This window comes from Wyeomyia smithii, chromosome 3 (assembly GCF_029784165.1).
Source record: "Wyeomyia smithii strain HCP4-BCI-WySm-NY-G18 chromosome 3, ASM2978416v1, whole genome shotgun sequence".
NCBI lineage: Eukaryota > Metazoa > Arthropoda > Insecta > Diptera > Culicidae > Wyeomyia > Wyeomyia smithii.
This window is the reverse complement of record NC_073696.1, coordinates 276,362,369-276,385,251: the sequence shown is the minus strand read 5'-3', so window position 1 is coordinate 276,385,251 and position 22,883 is coordinate 276,362,369. Positions and strand designations below refer to the sequence as shown.

Below are 22,883 nucleotides of genomic sequence, written 5' to 3'. Positions count from 1 at the left end.
ATTAAACAAATTAATGTTAGATGTTGTTTTTGCTACTGTTGTATACTGTTTTTTTCATGCATTAAACTACCATCAACAAAGGTATGGTATACCAAGGTATAGTATGAATCAAGTATATCCCGAGTAATCTGGAGAAGATTTGCGTATGCTAACGTAAATAAAGTAAGAGTAGAATCATCACTTTTTTGATCCCTAGCAAATTCTTATCGACGAAAAGGGTACGTTTGCTACCTAACGAAATTCAGCCAATTGATTAAAGGCTACCTGTCAACTAGGAATACTGACTGTCCACATCATACGCACACCACAGGCTCAGTATATTGCGTTGATAATATCAAATCACGCGCGTCATGCGTTGAACTGTTTGTAGCTCGATATTGAAAAGTGACCAGAATGACAAGATAACCTCAATGCTCACCTAATATTTTGAATGTATCTTGAAGCATTTTTTCTCAGCTTTCCAATGGTGATGTCAAATTCAAAATCGGTGGTTGCGAACTTGCTCAAAAATACGTTTTTTTGATGAAATCCAAGATGGCGGCGAGATCCAAGATGGCGGCCAATTTTTGCCTTTCTCCTAGAAAGGTATAGCAATCACTTGCAAAACCGAAAGTATAAAAGTGCTCCAAAGGGCCGAATGGCATATATCACTCGACTCAGTTCGACGAGCTGAGCATTTTCTGTATGTGTGTGTGTGTATGTGTGTGTGTGTGTATGTGCAGATTTTTATTCTCACTCACTTTTCTCAGAGATGGCTGGACCGATTTTCATGAAATTAATTGCAAATGAAAGGTCTTGGTGCCCCATGAGACCCTATTAAATTTAATTGTGGTCGGATTTTTAGTTTAGAGGTTATGTATCAAAATGTAAAAATCATGAAACATCATTATCTCAAAAACTACACTACAGATTTGAACAAAATTGATTTCAAATGAACGGGCTATCTGAAAAACCATTAATTTTTTAATTTTTTGAAGATTGAACTTGTGGTTCAAAAGTTATGAAAAGAAACGTGTTTTGAAGACTGTTTAATCTCACTCATGTTTCTCAGAGATGGCTGGACCGATTCTCAAAAAATCAGTGTCAAATGGAAGGTCTAGTTGCCCCATAAGACCCTATTGATTTGTTTTGCAATCGGACTATTACTTTGCCTGTTATGTTTAAAAATGTGAAATCCAGCTATGCAAAGGAAAATATTCCGAAGACTACTTAAACTCACTCACTTTTCTCAAAGATGGCTGACCCGATTTCCAAAAAATTAGTGTAAAATTTAAAGACTAGCTGCATCATAACACTCTATTGAATTTTACTGTAATCGGACTGTAACTTCGTCTGTAAAGTACCAAAATGTGAAAATCGCGAAGCTTAATTATCTCAGAAACTACACAACCGATTTGATTATTATTATTATGAGATGAGCGGGCTAGTTAAGGGTTAACTGGTGAATTATGATTGAACACGTGGTTTCAGATTTTGGCTGCCCTATACGTTCCCATTTCATTTGATTATAATCGAACTTAAGCAACCGTTATGTATTAAATTGTTTATAAAACAATGAAAGTCTATTATCTCGAAGATTACATGACTTATTTGAACATAAATAGTGCCATACGAACGAGTCATCTCTCAAACTTACAAATAACAAACTTCATAACAAATTGATATGTGGCTCAAAAGTTATGGAAAGACAAGAAATTCAAAGACAATTGAAAGCTCTACCTGGTTTGAACGATATATGTGGCCTCAACATAATTTAAATGTGGTATCGTACTATTTGAACGTTCCAAATTCATTGATTCCTTGCGATGTGCTTAAAATCTGCAAATGCACAACGAATCGCCCATAGGATATGATCAAGGTCAAATAACAAATCGTTAAAAATGACAGGTTTTATCGAAATGACAACATCACCGACTTTTGGCTTCTGTACAACGCCTTAATTCTGAATATATTCATATTGGGTGGTATTCGGTCATTTTCAGCAGATTTTCTGCCATCAATCTAACACCGGAAATACCCATATTAGGAGGTATTTAGTTATTTTGATTGATTTCCAGGAACTAAAAGTGATTGTCTTTAAATTCAAAAGGGTGTCCAGGGTCAGTGTTTTGGTTGAGTATTATTCGGTCATTTTCGACTGTTTCCGAGAAGTTGCCATTTAGCAATTCAAAATGGCGCCTGAGGTCAATTGTTAGCTTCTTGTATCATTCTGGTTCCGGAGATACTCATATTGGATAGCATTTGTTTATTTTAGGCTGTTTTTCACAAACCGGTAGTCGCCATTTTGGGTTTTAAAATGGTATTAAGATAATTTCTGGCCTCCATGCGTCATTCTGGTTGAAGAAACACCAGTATTAGGTGTTATTCGATCATTTTCGGCTGTTTCCCAGGAACCGGGAGTCAACAACCTAGAATTCAAAATGGAGTCTGTGGTCGATTTCAGCTGCTGTGTATCATTCTAGATCCGGAGATACTTATGTTAGACGGGAATCGGCCATTTTTGGCTGTTTTCCAGAAGGAGTTGCCATCCTACAATTCATAATGGTGTCTGAGGTAAATTTTTAGCTTCTTGCAACATTCTGGCTCCAGAGATACTCATATTGGGTGGTATTTGGTCACTTTGGGCTGTTTTTCAAAAACCGAAAGTCGTCATTATGGACTTTAAAATAGCCTGTGTTATCAATTTCTGTCATCTGGGCGTAATTCTGGTTCCGAACACATTCATATTGAATGGTATTTGGTCATTTCCGGCTGTTTGCCAGACACCGGAAGTAACCATCTTAAAATTAAAGATTTTGTCTGTGATCAATTTTTAGCTTCTGTCCATCTTTCTGGTTCCGGAGATTCTCATATTAAATGGGAATCGTCCCTTTCAGACTGTTTTCCAGAAACCGGAAGTTGCCATCTTACAATTCAAAATGTTGTCTGAAGTCGATTTGTGGCTCCAGTGCATCGTTACGGTTCCAGAAATACTCATAGTGGGTGGTATTTGGTCGTTTGTCGCTGTTTTTCCGAAACCGAAAGTCGCTATTTTGGATTTCATCATGGCATTTGAAGACAATTTCGATCGATTTTAGCTCCTGTGTATCATTCTAGATCCGGATATTATTATATTGGGTGGAAATCGGCCATTTTTGGCTGTTTTCCAGAAACCGGAAGTTGCCATCTTACAATCCAAAATGTTGCCTGAGGTCGATTATGGAACAAATTTGTTACCACTAAAAACATTCACCTGCCAAATATGGTTCCATTTAGTTGGTTAGCTCTCGAGATGTGCAGAAATTTGTGTATCATTTGTATGGAAACCCTTCCTTCCAGAAGAGGGAGGGGTCTCGAACCATTATGGAAAGATTTGTTACCCCTAAAAACATTCACATGCTAAATTTTGTTCCATTTACTCGGTTAGTTCTTAAGTTGTGCAGAAATTTATGTTTCATTTGTATGGGACCCCTTCCTTCCAGAAGAGGAAGGGGTCTCAAACTATCATAGGAACCTTTATCGGCACCAAAAAACCCCTACGTACAAATTTTCACGTCGATCGGTTCGGTAGTTTTCGAACCTATAAGGATCAGACAGACAGACAGACAACAACATCAATATTTTAGAACCTAAAGAGTGAATATACGTTTATTGGATTGAAGCGTTAATGTAAATATATTTTTACAAATAAAAGTTTGGATGAGAAAGGCTGGGTCTGACCGCTAGGTGGAATAATTTAGGTTTTTCTAGTTCAAATGAAAGCTCTATCATCTTTCTTGAAAACAATGTGTTGGTTGCAGAGGGTTCAATGACAAATTCAAGAGAAATAAATCAATAAAAAGGTCGAGAATTGCTCAAAAATCAATTTTTGTGAAAACCGTTTAACCGATTTGTGCCCGAGGGGTCCATCAATATGAACTAACCAAAGCGGTTTTCTCATTTTTTCGCTACTTTCAATCAATTAGACATAAAAATATCCTTTTTAAAAGACCTCATGTCACCAGTGGGACGGTTTCAGCGAGAATTGCTCCGTACACTTTTGAATCGAAATCCGCACACACGCGATATAGACTGGATCAAAGTCCATACAGCAATGAATCAAAATTCGTATAGCTATAGAAGTACAAAAATGAACATCTTTTGATTATAATTTATTTAAATTTACGAATAAATATATTTTGAGAATCAATTGGTTCCTAAAGTTTCACACGGTTTTCTAATTTTTTATATCAGCTGAAATAGTGCAATTTTCGTAGCGTTTCATTGCGGCACCCCTTGTCGTATTAACCGGAACGCCGGATATTCACGAAGCTTCCCGGTACGACTTTCCCTTGCGCACCTCAGTCACAGCTCCTTCGAAATTGTTTGCGGTATATTTATACTTGTTTTCTTCCATTATATGCCGAAAACAAGAAGAAAGTTCAACAATATATGCATGATACACACGCTGTACGGATTGCGGTTCAAGCAATTAACAAGGATCAAAATCCGTACGGTACAGTTATTGTTGAATAAATAAAATTTACACTATTTATCAGCCAATATACAGCTTGAAAATGACAAAGACTTTCTTTTTCCATCAGTTTCAAAAAGATTCACAGAGTAAAACACTTATATCCCACTTGAAAAACGTGTTTATATAAAGAACGTTTCCTTAGTAAATTCTCTAACGATACAACGCAATGACAACTGAAACCGATACACGATCGATTTTTCATTTTTAATATTTTTATTTCGTGGCCTACTGGCGCATAGTTTAATTTAACAGAAGGCCAACAACTCAACGGACATGTACACGTAACTATCACATGAATTTTCATTTTTATAATGCTTAAAACTGAAGAAAAACATCATACGGATTTCGATACTGTACGGGTTTCGATCCAGGACCAAAGCAGAAAGCAGAATCGTTTTTGTTGCTCCTTGTTTTTATAAAACCCTCAAGTATGAACACCGTTAGATGAATTTTGAACCTTTCATTTCAAAGAACACTCAAAAGCAATAATTTTCGTTTGTTTTTATGAGCAATAAATATAATCACAGGACAATCTTCTTATTATAAGTTAGCATAGCGCAGTCTACTACGATATGGGTTGACTTTAACGTTCTCATAATAGTTCTTGACAAGAAGTTTATCGAAGCATTTCTAGTTTTTATATTATTTTAATCCGAATAATCATTTTATTATTAGAGTTATAATGATCGCTGTCAGCTAATGAATCGTTAGACCAGACTCCCTTCTGATGTAACATTCAATAACATAGATGAAATTTTAAACTTGGAAGTTGATATTGTGAATCCTCTCCAGAAAGCCGCTCTGTGGCTGGTAGTGCACTACATATCGTATTTGATATCCAGTTATCCCAAATCAAATATTTTTGTGTTTCAAAGAACCATGAGAGAGTTCAGGAGGAACAATAATCAGTAAAAAAATATTCTAATGGACATCTCAATATATGTTGAAGTGTGCGAATGGGTGCGTAAGAATGTATTAATTTATTAGTAGTTTGAGGAAAGAAATCACAAAATTGTGAACAGAAATAGAACAGAAATGTATTTGTAATTTCAGTTACAATTTCTGTAGACATTATTACAATAATTGATCACGGGATTATATTGATAGCGCTCTATCCCAACCCGAAGTGAATCTATTACTGAACAGCATAGGAGCACTTTTGTTATCCAGAATCCGCTTGAATGGTGTAGAACTCAACAACGATGAAATCAAAATCAAGATTTTTCACGACAAACTGATAACCTTTCGACGACTTAATGCATCATTCAACTGCAGCTGACACATATGTTCCGTTATCGCCAAGTCATGTTCTCTGATGAAAGACTCTACACACAAATCGATAAATTTAGCGAGTCTGCTCAGGAGGTTTTACAAGAGAACTACGTTAATGTTGATGGCTTCCAACTGAAATGTGCGGAGCCTTTCGCTGATAACCGTTCAGGACACCTGCTAACATTCAGGAATGAGCGCAGTAATCTTGAAAACCAAGTTGAAGATGTTCACATTGAAGTGATCGATTTTCAACTAACGACAGATGGTGGGAGTACCGAAGTACTTCCAAAAACTTCCAAGATTGGTTCTTTATTAACAGAATTTTGAATTGATGTATTTTGTTATATTATATTAAAATGAAATAAAACCTATTTTAAACCGACTTACCGATATCAAATTAGACTAGGAAAATCTTTGTACAAAATAAGCCCTGAATATATCCACATGTGGTGAGTTCTGGCATTTCTTACATGATTGCTTTCTCTGGTCACCTATCCGAGGAATTGATGTGTATGGACACTTCATTTGATTTCAGTTTATCTAATTACACACAGACATTTTCCGAACTCTTCGAACTGAGACGAGTGTTATATGAAAGGTGGTAACATGGGCCTCGGATCGGAAGTCTGTACCCCAAGCGATTTGTAACATTTTTGACAAGAAAAGATCTTAGTTAATCACACGTTTAATTTCAATTTAATAAAAATAAAATATCTATTAACAAGCAAAATAATCTATTTAACCGGTTGAAACTGCAACAAAAATTTTAGTATAACTGCAGGAACCATGGAAAAACTTCGTTAAGTTTAGGTACACAATCGCGTGCTAGAAATAGATTTATCACGTAAAATCATTAGGAAACCTAAATCACAGTATCATTTCATGACAGATGAAATTATATCTCGTTACAAAAAAAAAAACCTAAAAAAGTTTTTTCCGTTTTTTCAGATTTCCCGACCCCTGCTAGCGCTGACCCTCTGGATTCTAGCAGGTTGCACCGCACAGACCCTGCAGACCAGCACAGGTAACGCCACAGTTACGATCACATCCCCACAAGCATCCTCGTCATCGTCGTTTTCCCTATCGGCGGAACTACCACCGGACTCCAAGCTGCGTTTCCTTCGGCCAACCTTCACCCGAACAGAGCTGAAAGTGGCCCGCAGTCTCGATCCGGACAACGTTCAGAAGTTGAATGTTCGCTCCAACAACGGTCGAATGGTTGAAATAATCGTGAAAAAGCGAGACGAAAAAAGCAGCCCACATTCCAGAGGATCTCCACAGGGCAGCAGTAAGCCAGTGGCATCGGACGGGTATCGAGTGACAAGTGACAATTCCCCCGAATCGGTAGACCTGATCAGTGCCTTTCTCGATCACGTGAACCGCATCGAGCGGCCAGCACGGCAGTACGAAGATGAAAGTTCGATAAAAAACGATCGTCGGCCGGTCAGAATCGCCGTCAACAGTCGACCAGTGGAGGAAAATGCCGCGGCCAGTGTTCCAGCTCCGGTAATAATCAGTTCCGATGCGATCTACATGAAGGATAATCCTTTCGGTGGCAAAACGAAACAGAAAGCACCACGAGCTCTACAGGAGATCGACGAAGATGGCATTCCAGTGGTACACGGTATCCGTGTTCCGGATGATGAAGCCGATAAACGACAGGTATGGCGAAATGCTCGAGTAATCAACGGTGAACTGGTGCCGTACGAGAAGGGCCACGTCCCGAAGCGTATGGAAGGAACCGGAGATGCTTACGGTCAATTGATTTTCGCTCGTCCAACGAGCAGTGAAACGGGTCGCCATCGAAGCATTGGCCCCTTCACGACAGCCGATAATTTTGCGCGGAACGATAAACCCAAAAGTTTCGGACCGTTCAGTGTCGTAGACAATTTGCGCTCGAGCGTGCGGGTTAACGAGGCGGAACAACCGCAGCCAATCATTATGAGAGTACCGGTAAACATTGGGCCTTTCTCGCGTGCCGACAACGCCCGTGTTTCGAACGCTAAACTGATCGAGTACATCAAAAAGATCAATGATCAGGAAAGTCGCAAGCACTACTATATGGCACGATCACCGAACAAGGAAATCTATGCTGAACAACAGCCGAAAATTCAACGTCGAATGTTGCAAAATCCCGGTAACCCCGTGTATCCGGTATCCAAACTGTACTCCGTTCCTGGCAGCAATAAACTACAGGGTGAACTGGAAGACTCGAGAAAACCTGTTCTACAGTACGCCCACCCAGAGTTGGGTGTGCAGCCAGCAAAGTTTGTACCGCCAGAGCATAAACCAACCCCGAAAGCTACCAAGAAAATAATCAACGTCGAATTTGCCAAACACAATGATCATTCACCTTTCGCAATAGAACCAGCCATGATGGGAAAAGATTACTACGACAATCCACTTCCGGTAAAATTCCCCACCAAACATCCGTACGATGAACTATACCAACCATCCAAAATGCCAGCAACCTATCCTTACACCTACGGATTCATCCGGCGTGTGAAACCCGAACGTCCACTGTGGATGACACTTACCGAAAAGGTGAAGGATAGTTTTCAAAACGGAATTCACACGGTGCACGAGTTCACCAAACCAGTGCTGGACCCGCTGGTCGAAGCCGGCCACAAGATCTCCAAGAACCTGGGGTTCGCTCCAAAGCCTAGTGAAGCTAAGGACAAAGCTGATCTGGTGGTGGCACCAGCTTCAAGTTCGATTGTTCTGCCAGCTCTAGGCGTTCTGGCCGGTGGAGCAGCGCTCAGTCTCGGTGCCGTCGCTATGGGACGTTTTTTCGATCTGGACATGCTGCGGCGATCGGGCGAACAGCTTGTTATGGAACTGGACGATTTGCAGCACAGACGAGCGCTGGAGGGAGTGGAAACGAATCCGGAGAAGTACTATTTGTTTGTACCGACAACGGCCATCACTCAGATGGAGCAGAGCCAATCGGGACGACGATCCAAAAGATCGATAGTTCAGCAACAGCAGCAGCAGCATGATTCCACGGACAGCTTGTTTGAAAATGAAATCTATCGGAACGATAAATTTGACGATCAAGGGGATGTGATCGAAATCATTAATGTGCGAACAGCCGATCCGAGTGATGATGAAGAATTGCCGGATGATAAGATGCAGCGGCTGGATGCTACTTTCAACGGTCATAGTCGCTACCGGCGTGCCATTGGTGGAGCAGAATTTAGTGACGGTGAGGGTCTGAGTCAGGTGCTGCAAGACGTAGAACGCGATTTACCACGACCGTCGCGGGTGGCATTCGAGCAGCAGCTTAAACAAACCGACTGGAAGAATCCTTCCTGTGCCAAACGGACATTCTGCCTCGTCATGGTCCAGCAGGGTGCCGACGATGTCGTACTGATGGAGAAGAAAATGTACACCATGCTGGAGATGTAAGTAGGAATCACGCAATCACTCACGTTTCATTCGCACCGATCGCGAAGGACTTGTTTTTTGTTTTGTTTTGTTTCGTATCATTCAGGTTGCCATCGAAACGCACGCAACGCAGCAAAGCGGCGTAGCTCTCGTTTTAGTTATAAAACATTACAACTTTCTCATGGATCGGTATTATTACTTCTGGCTGGCTGGTTGGCCGTGTTGCCGCGGTGAAAAAGCGCATGTTTTGTACCTACCGGCCATGCCCATTTACAGCCCAAATCACTTTCGAAAATTCGCGAGCTCATTCCACATTCCTTCACTTATTATCATCGGCCGACCGCCGCCGCGCAGTTGTTGCTGGAGCTGCTGTTGTTTTTTTCGCTCAACTTGTTGCTTCTTTTGGATTTAAGCAAGTGCTCTTCCTGCCGATCTCAGCAATCTCGTGTGCAAGCCAGATTGCATATGATTTTTTTTTCTGCAGCGAACTTTGAATGCCCTTTACCGAAAAACTGTTGCTCGCTGGCGGCATTGAAGGATGCCATGCATTTGTATGGCTCCAACAAAGGATTGCTGTAATGAAAAATGGGAAAGAGCCCAAAACATACTTTTTTTGGGCCACTTCATAACAGGTGAAAGTCTTACGCAGTAGGGCGTCTTGGTTTTTTTTCCTTTGATTTGCTCTAAACTGGATTATTTTTTCACTCATAAGGTGCTTAAGGTTCTGAAGTTAGTAGATTACAAAAACGTCATGGTCCTTATTCTAATTCTGTTCTAACTCCAATGCTCTTATGCTTGGATTTTTTTTTTTATATCATTGACATTGTTGACATTTGTGTTACTTTCGAAACATCGAAACAAACTTTAGATGAACAGTATAATCACATTTCTCTTAATTCGTTGTAGGATGCATCCAACGCTCGGAGCGACACTGACCAACCACTTATCGGAAGTAACCGATGCCATTCGGCAGCATAACTGCGGTCAATTCGTGTGTCAGCAACGACCAAAAACGTAACCTACAAGAAATATTTCGTACTGACTGGCGTACACCAATTCGAGAGAGTAAAACTACCCCAACGAACAAACAAAAAAACAGACGGTTTCACATAATCCTTTCAGAAAAAAAACAACAATTTAACTCTGAGGAAATCGTTTGGTTTTGTAGTCTAAGCTGAATAATTCACTCTGTAAAAAGATTGTGTTGTTACTTACTACTAGAGTCGATTACAAACCCAACACGGATTAATTGTATAAAAAGAGAAAGGAAATCAGGACCAGACCGTATCAAACACACACACATTCTTGTTTATATCGAAATGCCAAAGGATGATTAGTAGGCGAAACAAGAAAAAAGCAAAATTTCCGTTATGCTTGACAACGCGAAGCAGTATAATTCACATTATTAGTGCCTTTAGATGATAAATCCGACACGAATCCGAATCCATCCCCACACGAATCCTCCTCCTCCTGACTTAGGATGTAAGCCCAAACTAAGCTAGAAACAAAAAAAAAAAACACGAAGAAAAAATCATCAACGCGCTAGCAAACGAGAAAGAAAGTGACAAAATGACAAATCTCGCATATTTATTACTCGATTTTACCTAAATTATGTAAATGCGATTATTTAATTTCGATAATTTATTGGCTCGGCTTGGCATCCCGTCGACTAAACACGCAGCGCTTACGTGCACGGGCCGAGCATCATGCAAATTGGGACGGTTTGCACATTTTGTCACATTTTGTCGGACACTGAACATGTGACGAAACCACGAATCCACGACCTGATTGATGAACGACTGAAGGAAAGTTCAGAAACTCCTCCAATATGTTATTAGATTATGTCGCTGAATGGTCAATTAATTAAACGGTAGAGATAGTTTGCTATAATAGTCTTGTTTATACTGATAGATTTAAATAAAGATAAAAAAACAAAATATATAAAATCGAATGCGAGACAATTGTGATGAAAGTATCGATATGATGAGGAGAAATAAAGCAATAATTATGTTTAAAGCTAAGGTTGTTTTGATTCAAAACTAGAATGGATTATATTGACAGCTGGTATAAGTTGAAGGGGTTACCTTTTTGGTCGAGAAAAATGAGGGAAGTTTGAATCTATTTTTAAGTGTATAGCACCATTTTCATTGCATCAAAGCACGTTTGATTTTGAGATATACCAATTATTACTGGGGTAATGGCCGTTTCCCCGAAACGCTATTTTTTGCAGAGGCTTGCGGTGAGCCTGATAGAGACTCAGCGGGTCAACCGAAATCGAAAAACTTATATTATTTCATTAGTTTAGAATTGTGCAGGGTCCTTGAACGATCGTTTTTATGAGTATTTTGTTTTCAGTGCAATGGGAACGTTTTTTCCCAAAAAATGCACGTTTGCATGCGGCAAAATGTAACTGTATGTTTCGAAAAGCGATCGTTCAAGGACCGGCGAATTTAGTAACGAAAATGTAAAAAAAAAGATGAAGGAAATCGGTTCAGTAGTTTTCCCGCAATCAGGATTACGGCAAAGTCATTTTTCGGAAAACACTATTCCGAGATAATCGCATGTAAAGTTCCAAGCTAAGCTTATGCGGTCGTGGCGAGGCGCGCTGCAAATCGCTCTAACTTTCTTCCTATTGCTCAGATCTTTATGAAAATTTGTGAAAATGTTCTCAAGATGTTGTATTTGAAAATAATACAATAAAATTTTTTCGGTTTTTTGAAAATTAAAAAGGTATATAACCCCTTAAATCCTTGGTTCCTTGAGGTTTCTGAACAACTGAAAAATGTCGAAGAATTTCAAATTTTCCTAGTTTAAGTTTTCAACCATACAAGAACAACATGTTTTCTTTGCATTAACACCTAAGAAATACTATTAATACCAATCCGGGGCGGACGAAGACTGATTTGAGCTGCAGGTGAAAACTTGTTTTGGCGCCCCCCATCAATTTTTCGTTTACCGTCAGGTTTTTTTACGCGGTAGATACGTACCTCTTTAGAAAACCGTGTTAAAAACCGCGTTAATTCGAAAATCCGCATGAAAAAAACGCGTTAATTCAAAACCGCGTAAGAGTAAGAGGTTTTAGAAAAAACCCGAGACGTTCTACGATCAGTACTTAAAATTGTCCTCTGTGACGGTTATTTCGGATTTATCGGAAGGCGGAGGGTTTTTTGACTAAGTATTTTGCTCAATTAATACTCAGAAGGTTTTGGTTCCCAACCCGCATTAACTCGAAAACCCGTGATTTTTTTTTTTTTGAATTAGCGCGAGTTAAACACTTGGGTGTTGTTCGGAGTTTTTAAAAAAGCTACTGACACATTTCACTGCTCAATTAAGACTGACTTTATCAATTCTAACGATTACATTTGTGCTCGCCGTTCGATTCACGTTGGCCAGAATATGAACCGCTGACTCCGCATCGCTCGGTGGTGGCTCCGATCGTTCGATTGTCGTCAACCTGCTCGTCGATGGCATTGTCTGAATTGTCAGCAAATTCCTTTGGTAGCTCGGTTGTTAACTCCTCCCGGCTGAGAGATGAGACTCCAGGGAAATCACATCCGCAATGGCCAATCTTCTAATTGGTTTTGCATCTGAGATCGTTGGAATGTCCTTTAATGAATCGTCCTGTTGAATTTTGATTTTTGTGGATCTGCTTGATATGAAATTACAAAGGAGAACAATGCTGATGATTGTGGTTAGAGGGAAAGTAATTCCTCCGAAAATGGTTAACTTTGGCCAGTGAAAGCTTTTTGTTTGCAATTTGATATTTTCCAGTTCTTTTCTAGTCTCGAGATGTAGTTCATGGAGATGTTCGAGGCTCAGTTAACAATGAGATGTCCTTGCTCCACAGAGATACCTTCTAGTGGTATCTGTAAGGGTGATTCTTCGAGATTATGAATATTGCTGCTAAAAGTGTTGTTGTCAATCGAAACATTACAGTTTTCGAACGAGATGAAGAATGGACCGAATTGGTTCCTTTTAAAAATTCCACAGTTGCTTGTAAGTGAAAAATTTCTATCATAGTTGATGATCAGTTTTTTGTCGTTAACGGTGATGATTTCTTCTTGTATGAGGTTGAGGGTAAAATTACAACTGGCTGGTTTTTCCATTTAAGAGTTCCGAAATACATGTTGAGTTTTCGGGTATTAGGTCTTCTATGTTGAATATCGTTGGATTCAAAGAAGGTACGGCATAGATCTCTTTGTGGTGTTTCAAATAATTTTATCTCTCAAAATAAATTTGTCTTTGTTTATGACGAATCGGATAAATGTGAATTTTCCTGAATATTCTTTTGTCTAGTTTAGGAATTTTGATAAGCAGAGCTACCTCCTTGCTGTTGGTTGCCACTGATGATTCTGCATATGATAGTGCTTCGCTGATAGAGTTGGTTGTCACGTTCTCGTCGTGTAGTCTTCTTACTAATACTTGTATTTCTTCTGTACTTAGAATTTTGCTGTTTAAGATTCCTATCTTTGCTAAACTTATACTGTCTACAATTTGCTCTAATTTTTCATGTAAACACTTCAAGTTCAAAAATATATTAATGGAATGATTTTCTATGGATTTTGTATTGAACAATGATATGGCTTGAGTAGTTTTACGTACGAATTCCTTCATCTGTAGGTTTAATTCCCGGTTAATTTTTACCTGAGCATTATTATTCTGAATTAGATTATTGATAGAGGAGTTAATTATTTTTGAATCTTTAGCATCTGGACTACCTGCTATAAATTTCCATGCTGATCCTAGGCTATCCCAGCGTTTTGATCTGTTGGTTGTTCAGTATTTGATCGATTTGTTTAAATTCTTCTATAATTAATATGGAAAACTGATTGGTCGCTATTTCGTCAAACATGTCTCTAAGGTTTCGTACATGGTATTGATATGAACTTATGTTAAAATGATGGAGATAAAAATATGAGTCAATTCTTACTCTGCTAGTGTCATGGTCGATAGCTAGGATTGGCTGGTTAGTTAGCTTCCGGAGTGATATAGTTTGTTCTGATGACCATCCTGAATGTAGGATTACAAGTCCTAGTCTGTAATTGAAGTGCATTGAGTTAGATCTCTCGAATTTTAATGTCGTTTTTATGAATTTTATTGTACTGTTATTAACTTTTGCTATTTCGCGTCTTGAACTGCCCACAGATCAGACGTTTTTTCGGTTGCTTGTGGACTGGTCTTTGACTGCCTATAGCTTAAAAGTTTGTGTTTTGTCAGTGTGTCTTTTAAATACTACCGGAAAGTTATTTCCCATCAGTCTTTCTCAAGACTACCTACTTTTGAATTTAACATTTGTTTTAACTTTTTTCGTATCACCTGAAATGGCTGGACGGAAAAAGAAACCTCGCATCGCTGCGGGGAGGAAAAGAGAGGCATCTCTTTCTGACACATCGAGTGTCTGTAGTGACAATCCTTTTGATATTTTGCCTGAGCAAGAAGCTGGTGAAATGGAAGTTATTAATAATGAAACTATACAAAATATAAAATCTTTAAAAAAGGAGAAAGTTCCACCTATTGTGGTAACTATTTCTTCTGAATTTAATATATTCAAAAAGGAACTTTCAACGTTTGTTTCTGACGTTAAAGTTACCTATCAAATTGGCCGTAGAGGTGAATGCCGCTTATTAGCCGACTCAGTAAAGGGTCGTGATCGTCTTGTTCAGTATTTAACTGACAAGATGTACAAATTTTTTACATATGACACCAAGAACGCCAAGCCGTTTAAGGTCGTATTAAAAGGTCTCACCAACGATCAAACCGTTGATGAGATCAAACTTACTTTAACAGAATTACTTGGCATAGCCCCTACCCAAGTAATTCTAATGAAACAAAAATCACGGAGCGAAAACAGTCAGAGAACTGGAATTTCCCTTGTTAATTATTTAATTCATTTTAACCGCAATGAGGTTAACAACTTAAAATTTTTTGAAAAAGCACATGCTTTGTGTTACAACGAGCAATCGAAGTCCCCTCGAACGACCGTTACTGATAGCAACTGATAGTAACGTGAGATGGCAGAGCGAAGCGGGAAGATAGAAGGACGTCACCTATTGTTACTCTCACTGAAGTGTCTTTAGATTGAAGAGGAGTCATCAGGTTAGGAAATTAAAAGCGTTCACCCGATTGAAAAAACTTTAGAAGACAAACTTTGATCGTAGTTGATATTATATATTAAATATTAAGGTAATTCTCTCGCAATACTCTCATGTGAATTTATATAAAATAATTAAGCTTTGGAATATTATGCAATATAGTTTATATTGATTTGTCGGTTGTTACACGTGCGGAGAACATTGAAGATAAGCTCATAGGTCGGAGATCAGCATTATCGATTGTGATCGAACACCAAGATTGTGAGTAACTAAATAGAATAGCATCCGTTTAAGTTTTTAATATTAAATTAATTGCAGCTTAAAGCAATTTATGAATAAAGATTTGCTAAAGATTTGGTTACCCGAACATAACCTTTAAGAATCTTGACTTTGTCAAGATGGGTAAGGATGGAATCTCCGATCAAAATTGTCGTTCGTGTGACCGACCGGACACGGCAGATGCCATGGTGGCCTGTGATGCGTGCAACTGCTGGTATCATTTCTGGTGCGTAGGCGTAGATTCGAGTGTAGAAAACCGCCACTGGATTTGTCACCGATGCCAAGCAAAGGGTTTGCTGTCCGTGGTAACAATAAAAACACCCAATAAGGTAACAACCAGCAGATCATCGTCCATAAAAAAGGGAAAGACTGGCGGAAAACCCCTTCAGTCGCAACGTGGAAGTGCTCAATCTAACGCTCGCTCCGCGGTACTTGAAGAACAATTAGCATTATTGAAAGAGCAGGAACTTTTGCTGGAAGAGGAGCTGAAACAAAAGGAAGAGGTAGAACGCCTCGAGCTCGAGGAAAGGCAGCGGCAGATTAACGAACGTCGACGACGGCAGGAAGAGGAGGCAAAGCTAAGAGAAGAGCAGTTGGCTAAACAAAAGGCGTTGCGAGAAGAGAGGTTAAGGTTAAAAAAGGAGTCGATGGATAAACGTCAAGAGCTTATTAGGCAGCAGGCCCAGATGAGCGATGGAGGGTCAACGATCTCAGCCTCGGGAATTTCCCAAATTTTCAACGGAAGCAGGGTGCAAAAATGGTTGAAGGAAAATGAAAATTCCACGGATGTCGGTAGTAAGGACCCCTCGGGAAAAGGGACAATTAATTCGTCACAACAACCATCTTCATCATCAGCTTCTTTAGTCAGCGGGAATTCATTGCAAGGACATTCACTGCATTTATGCAAATTGCAGCCCGCCAGGTTACGGGCAAGGATCTTCCAGCTTTCAGCGGAAACCCGGAAGACTGGCCGATGTTTATTCGGATCTTTGAAGAGACTACGAATGCGTGTGGATTTTCCAATGTGGAAAATCAAGTACGGCTTCAGAAATGCCTACGGGGTGATGCTTTGGAAACCGTTCGCAGCCGGCTCCTGATGCCGGAAGGCGTGCCACATGTGATTAAGACACTTGGAAATGCGTTTTGGTCGTCCAGAATTGATTATTCGTTCGATGCTAGAACGTATTCATCGTCTACCCTCCCCTAAGCCAGATAGGTTGGAGACACTGATTGATTTTGGATTGGCTGTCCAGAATTTAGTCGTTCATTTACAGGCGGCCAAACAGGAGAGTCATCTTAACAATCCAACTTTGCTACAGGAGCTCGTGGCAAAGCTACCAGTGCAATTAAAGCTTGGTATTGGGCTAAATATAAATTACTGAACTCGACACCCACTCTTGCTACTTTCGGATGTTTCATGGAGCAATTGATCCAAGCGGCTAGCGAAGTCTGCTTCGATGTTCCGCTCAACCAAAACGCCAAGTTTGAAAGACCGAGAAACAAAGAAAAAAATGTGGCTCATTCATACTCGCACGAAAACAAATTTGACCGACATTCCCTTTCACACTCGAAACGCAACGAATTGACAAAGAAACAAGTTAAACTTTGTCAATTTTGTAAAGAATCGGGACATCGAGTTTCAGGTTGCAAGGAATTTGCAAAAAGAAACCTAGAGGATCGTTTAAATTTCGTGCGGCAGAATAATCTTTGCAGAACTTGTTTGAATTTTCACCAGAAATGGCCCTGTAAGACTTGGCAAGGTTGTAATGTGGAAGGATGTCGGGAAAAGCATCACTATCTCTTGCATCCACCGATTTCTAGCGGTCCAGTACATCTATCGAGCAGCCATTCGTCTGTCAACCTCGACCGGCAAAATATGTTACCCCATTTTCGTATACTCCCAGTAGTTCTGCATAAAAACGGGAAAAGGCAGCTGATATTTGCGTTTATTGACGAAGGATCTTCATCGACACTATTAGACCGCTCTGTAGCAGATTTACTAGAAATAGAAGGTCCAGTTGAGCCGCTGACACTGCAATGGACTGGTAACGTTACACGGAATGAAAATACATCGCGGCGGGTGCATGTCTCTGTCTCTGGAAAGGGTAAATCGCAGAAGCACCAAATCACTAATGCACGCACGGTCGATCATCTTATGTTGCCAAAACAGTCGCTATCGTATCGAGTGCTAAGTGAAAAATATTCACATCTCAGAGGGTTACCCATAGACGACTATCAGATGGTGGAACCGAAACTACTCATCGGGTTGGACAACCTGAGGCTTGGGATACCGCTGAAAATTAGAGAAGTAAACGAGGAGTAAACGAACCTATAGCAGCGAAATGCAGGCTAGGGTGGACTATTTATGGCAGTGAGGTGGGACATACACCAACAGTTTCGATAAACTTGCATGTCCCGGCATGTACGGATTACGATCGAGAGTTGAATCAACAACTGAGCGACTACTTTACGCTGGAACAAGCCGGAGCGAAATTTCCATTCGACATTCCTGAATCAAAAATGGACCAAAGAGCGCGCCAATTGCTGGATGGAACGACTCGCCGAGTGGGTAACCGATTTGAAACCGGATTGCTGTGGAAGTCGGACAACGTTGAATTTCCGGATAGTTTCCCCATGGCTGTTCGGAGGCTTGAAGCGTTGGAGCGAAAACTTGCAAAGGATCCCGTTTTAAAACTGCGAGTACACGAGCAACTAGATGAATATGTGACAAAAGGTTACTGTCACCGCGCAAAGTCGGACGAGTTAGCAACTGCCGATAACAAGCGCGTCTGGTACCTACCTCTTGGAATTGTCGTCAACCCAAGGAAACCAAATAAGGTGAGGTTAATGTGGGACGCTGCAGCCCAAGTAAATGGCGTTTCATTTAACTCGGCATTATTGAAGGGACCAGATTTGCTTACACCCCTCATTGCTGTTCTGAGTCATTTTCGCGAACACAAAATCGCGATCACCGGAGATATAAAAGAAATGTTCTTGCGTATGCTAATATGCGCCGAAGATCGGCAATCACAACGATTTCTATGGCGGAGAAAATCCGACGATCCCCCCCAGATTTATATTATCGATGTGGCTACGTTCGGGTCTACTTGTTCCCCGAGCTCAGCTCAATTTGTAAAAAATAGGAACGCGATGGACTATATGGAAGAGTTCCCCAGAGCAGCAACAGCAATCATAAAATATCACTACATTGATGACTATCTCGATAGTTCCGCAACGGTAGAAGAAGCTATCGAAGTAGCGAAGCAGGTGAAGCACATTCATGAAAAAGGGGGCTTTGAGATTCGTAACTTCCTGTCTAATTCTGGTCAGGTACTTTCCGCAATCGAAGATACGTCGCGGGACGAGTCGAAAGAACTCAGCATCGTAAGAGTAGAAAAAACAGAATCCGTGCTGGGAATGCGATGGAATCCGCTCGCAGACGTTTTCTCATACGCACTGTCACCTAAAGTGGAGGTTATGAAGGTAATGGAACCCACACACATACCAACTAAACGTGAGATGTTAAAGCTCGTGATGAGCTTGTTCGATCCACTCGGATTTGTAACTTTCTTTCTCGTCCACGGACGAATCTTAATACAAGACGCGTGGGCAGCTGGACTTGACTGGGACTCCCCAATAAATGATCGATTACTCAAAAAATGGCGTCTATGGCTCAGTCAATTTCCCTCATTAATCAACCTTCGGATCCCACGTAATTACTTCAGAAATAAAATGAACGAGTCCAAAAATCTTCACGTATTCGTTGATGCAAGTAGAGAGGCATACGCTAGTGTGGCATACATCACAGCAACAGGACCAGAAGGGATCGAAGTCGCACTTGTTTTAGCTAAAAGCAAAGTTGCTCCGATCAAGGTACTTTCAGTTCCACGTCTCGAACTTAAAGCTGCGGTTTTAGGAACACGTCTCGCTGAATCAGTAATCTCGTCGCATTCGTTTAAAATAGATCAAAGATTTTTTTGGACTGATTTGAAGGCAGTCCTCGCTTGGATCAATTCAGATCACCGAAGGTATCATCAGTTTATGGGTGTTAAAATCGGTGAAATATTATCGTCAACTCGAATGAGCGAGTGGAAGTACGTTCGATCAGGGCAGAACCCTGCTGATCCTGCCACTAAGTGGGGAACAGGGCCGAAGTTCGACCTAGAGAGCTTGTGGTTCCGTGGTCCCCCCTTCCTGTATTGTCCTAAAGATGAATGGCCGGAAAATTGTCGCTTTACGACCTACACAGAATTAACTAATGTACAACATGTGCACTGGGAAGCTCCGCAGCCCCTCATCGATGTAACTCGCTTCAGTAAGTGGGAAAGACTTCAACGAACACAAGCATATGTGGTACGATTCATTGAGAATTATAAACGGTTGCGGAAGGGAGAACCGATTCAACGTGGTGAACTATCGCAAGAAGAGTTACAACGAGCCGAAAAATTGCTGGGGAAACAGGCTCAAGCAGACGTCTTTGCGTCGGAGAGGAAAATTTTATTGGACACTCAAGGGGACCCTCACGCGCGTCACAATGTGGTACCAAAGACCAGCTCTATACATAAATTATGGCCGTACCTAGACGAGGATGGATTAATTCGAATGCGGGGTAGAATTGGTGCTGCGTGGTACGCACCGCACGAAGCTAAGTACCCCGTGATTTTGCCAGCTACCTTAATATCTTCTCTCCTTACAGACTGGTTCCACCGTCGCTACTGTCACGCCCACCATGAAACCGTCGTGAATGAAATGAGGCAACGTTATGAGATACCGAAACTAAGAGCGTTGCTCAAACGAACAGTCAAAGGCTGTTTCACCTGTCGATTAGAAAAAGCCACCCCTCTACTACCACCTATGGCACCGTTGCCGGAACAACGACTGTCTCCGTACATGAGACCGTTTACCTACGTCGGGGTAGATTATTTTGGACCCCTGTACGTGAAAGTAGGTCGCACGGAAGTAAAACGCTGGGTTGCACTCTTCACATGTATGACAGTGAGGGCAATACATCTCGAAGTGGTACACAGTTTGTCGAGCGAGTCATGCATAATGGCAGTCAGGCGGTTCGTTGCCAGGCGGGGCGCTCCTGTCGAATTTTTCAGCGACAACGGAACCTGTTTCGTTGGAGCAAACAAACAGCTACAGCATGAGATACAGTCCAGAAACGAAGCATTGGCAACGACATTCACAAACACGAATACGCGTTGGAAATTTAACACCCCAGGAGCACCCCACATGGGAGGGGTCTGGGAGCGCTTGGTACGCTCGGTTAAGCAAGCTATTGCCACGATTATCGATGCACCCCGTAAGCCGAACGATGAAACGCTTATGACAATTCTTTCGGATGCTGAGTCGATGATAAACTCGAGATCCCTGACTTACGTGCCCTTGGAAACCGCCGATGAGGAATCGCTGACTCCAAACCACTTCTTGCTTGGGAGTTCGTCAGGCGTGAAACAGCCACCGTCGCAACTAGTAGACTATCGCCCTACTCTTATAAATAGCTGGGCTCTTGCTCAACACATCACGGACACGTTTTGGAAAAGGTGGATTAAAGAGTACTTGCCGGTCATAAGGAGACGAGGTAAATGGTTTGAAGAAGTTCGCGAGATCCAAAAGGGCGACTTGGTGTTGATGGTAAGCGGCGCGGTGCGAAATCAGTACGTAAGAGCGAGAGTTGAAAAGGTATTCCTGGGACGAGATGGACGAGTTCGCCAGGCACAGGTGCGCACAGCAACAGGCGTATATAAACGGCCGGTGATTAAGCTGGCATTGCTCGACGTTTTACCGGATTGTGAAGCCGCTGAGGACTCATCAGGAGGTGCAGATCATCACCAGTCTTCACGGGTGGGGGATTGTTACAACGAGCAATCGAAGTCCCCTCGAACGACCGTTACTGATAGCAACTGATAGTAACGTGAGATGGCAGAGCGAAGCGGGAAGATAGAAGGACGTCACCTATTGTTACTCTCACTGAAGTGTCTTTAGATTGAAGAGGAGTCATCAGGTTAGGAAATTAAAAGCGTACACCCGATTGAAAAAACTTTAGAAGACAAACTTTGATCGTAGTTGATATTATATATTAAATATTAAGGTAATTCTCTCGCAATACTCTCATGTGAATTTATATAAAATAATTAAGCTTTGGAATATTATGCAATATAGTTTATATTGATTTGTCGGTTGTTACACGTGCGGAAAACATTGGAGATAAGCTCATAGGTCGGAGATCAGCATTATCGATTGTGATCGAACACCAAGATTGTGAGTAACTAAATAGAATAGCATCCGTTTAAGTTTTTAATATTAAATTAATTGCAGCTTAAAGCAATTTATGAATAAAGATTTGCTAAAGATTTGGTTACCCGAACACTTTGTATAATGTGCGTGTAAAGTGGGAAATTTATAGGAAGTATGGCGGAAGTGAAAAGCATATCACCCAATGCCGTACTTGCCAACGTTATGGCCATGGTTCCAAATTCTGTAACATGGACCAAAAATGTCTTAATTGTGGAGACTCTTCTCACAAAAAGGACACATGTACTGTGAAAGAGAGTAAAAATTTTCGCTGTGCGAATTGTAACGGCAACCATATGTCAAATTTTTATCAATGCCCAGTCCGTTTAGCAATTGTTAAGGCAAGGCAAGGTAAACAAAATTCAATTTCTCAATTAAAACCAACTTCAAAACAAAATTCTCCAAGCGTACCAGTGACGCATAGTTTACCTACTCCTTTGCATACCCGTTTAACTTATGCACAGGTTACAGGTAGTTCGAACATTATACCGCCTAGTGTTGGTAGTTCGAAAATGACCGTTAATATGGGTAAGCAAAACACGCTAGAGAATAATTGTACACCTATTACTCCAGCTTATATTGCTGCCGAAAATATTTTTTCTAATGTCAACTGCCTGGGGCCTATTACGGCAGGTAAACTTTCTTTTTTGCAACAGGCAATGTTCGATCTTATGAACGCCATGTTGCAGGCAAAATCAATGTTTGAAGCCATTCAAATAGGCACAAATTTTACTATTAAAATTGTTTCTAATTTAAAATTTAGCAATGATTTTAAATAAAACAATTAAAATATTAAATTGGAATGCTCGCTCATTGAAGGCCAATGAGAATGAGCTTTTTAATTTTTTAACAGTAAATAATGTGCATATTGCAATTATTACTGAAACATTTTTGAAACCTAACATAAAATTTAAATATGATCCCAATTACGTGGTTCATAGATATGATAGGATTCAGGGTTCCGGCGATGGAGTTGCAATTGTTATTCATCGCCGAATCAAACATCGTGCTCTTCCCCATCTTGAGACGAAAGTTTTTGAAACTTTGGGAATTGAAGTTCA

The 22,883-nt window shown here is 40.6% G+C and overlaps 1 protein-coding gene across 8 annotated transcripts in view; it reads left to right on the top strand.

Annotated features, from left to right (window-relative positions):
* The window catches only part of LOC129729742 (uncharacterized), a 46,004-nt gene extending 34,834 nt beyond the window's left edge, over positions 1-11,170 (top strand). For all 8 annotated transcript variants that reach the window (XM_055688550.1, XM_055688548.1, XM_055688547.1 and 5 more), the window contains exons 3-4: positions 6,716-9,171; positions 10,061-11,170. In XM_055688550.1, coding sequence (XP_055544525.1) covers positions 6,716-9,171; positions 10,061-10,172 — 2,568 coding nt within the window. In that variant the 3' untranslated portion in view covers positions 10,173-11,170. The remainder of the gene's footprint in view (positions 1-6,715; positions 9,172-10,060) is intronic.
* The last annotated feature ends 11,713 nt before the right edge of the window (positions 11,171-22,883 follow it).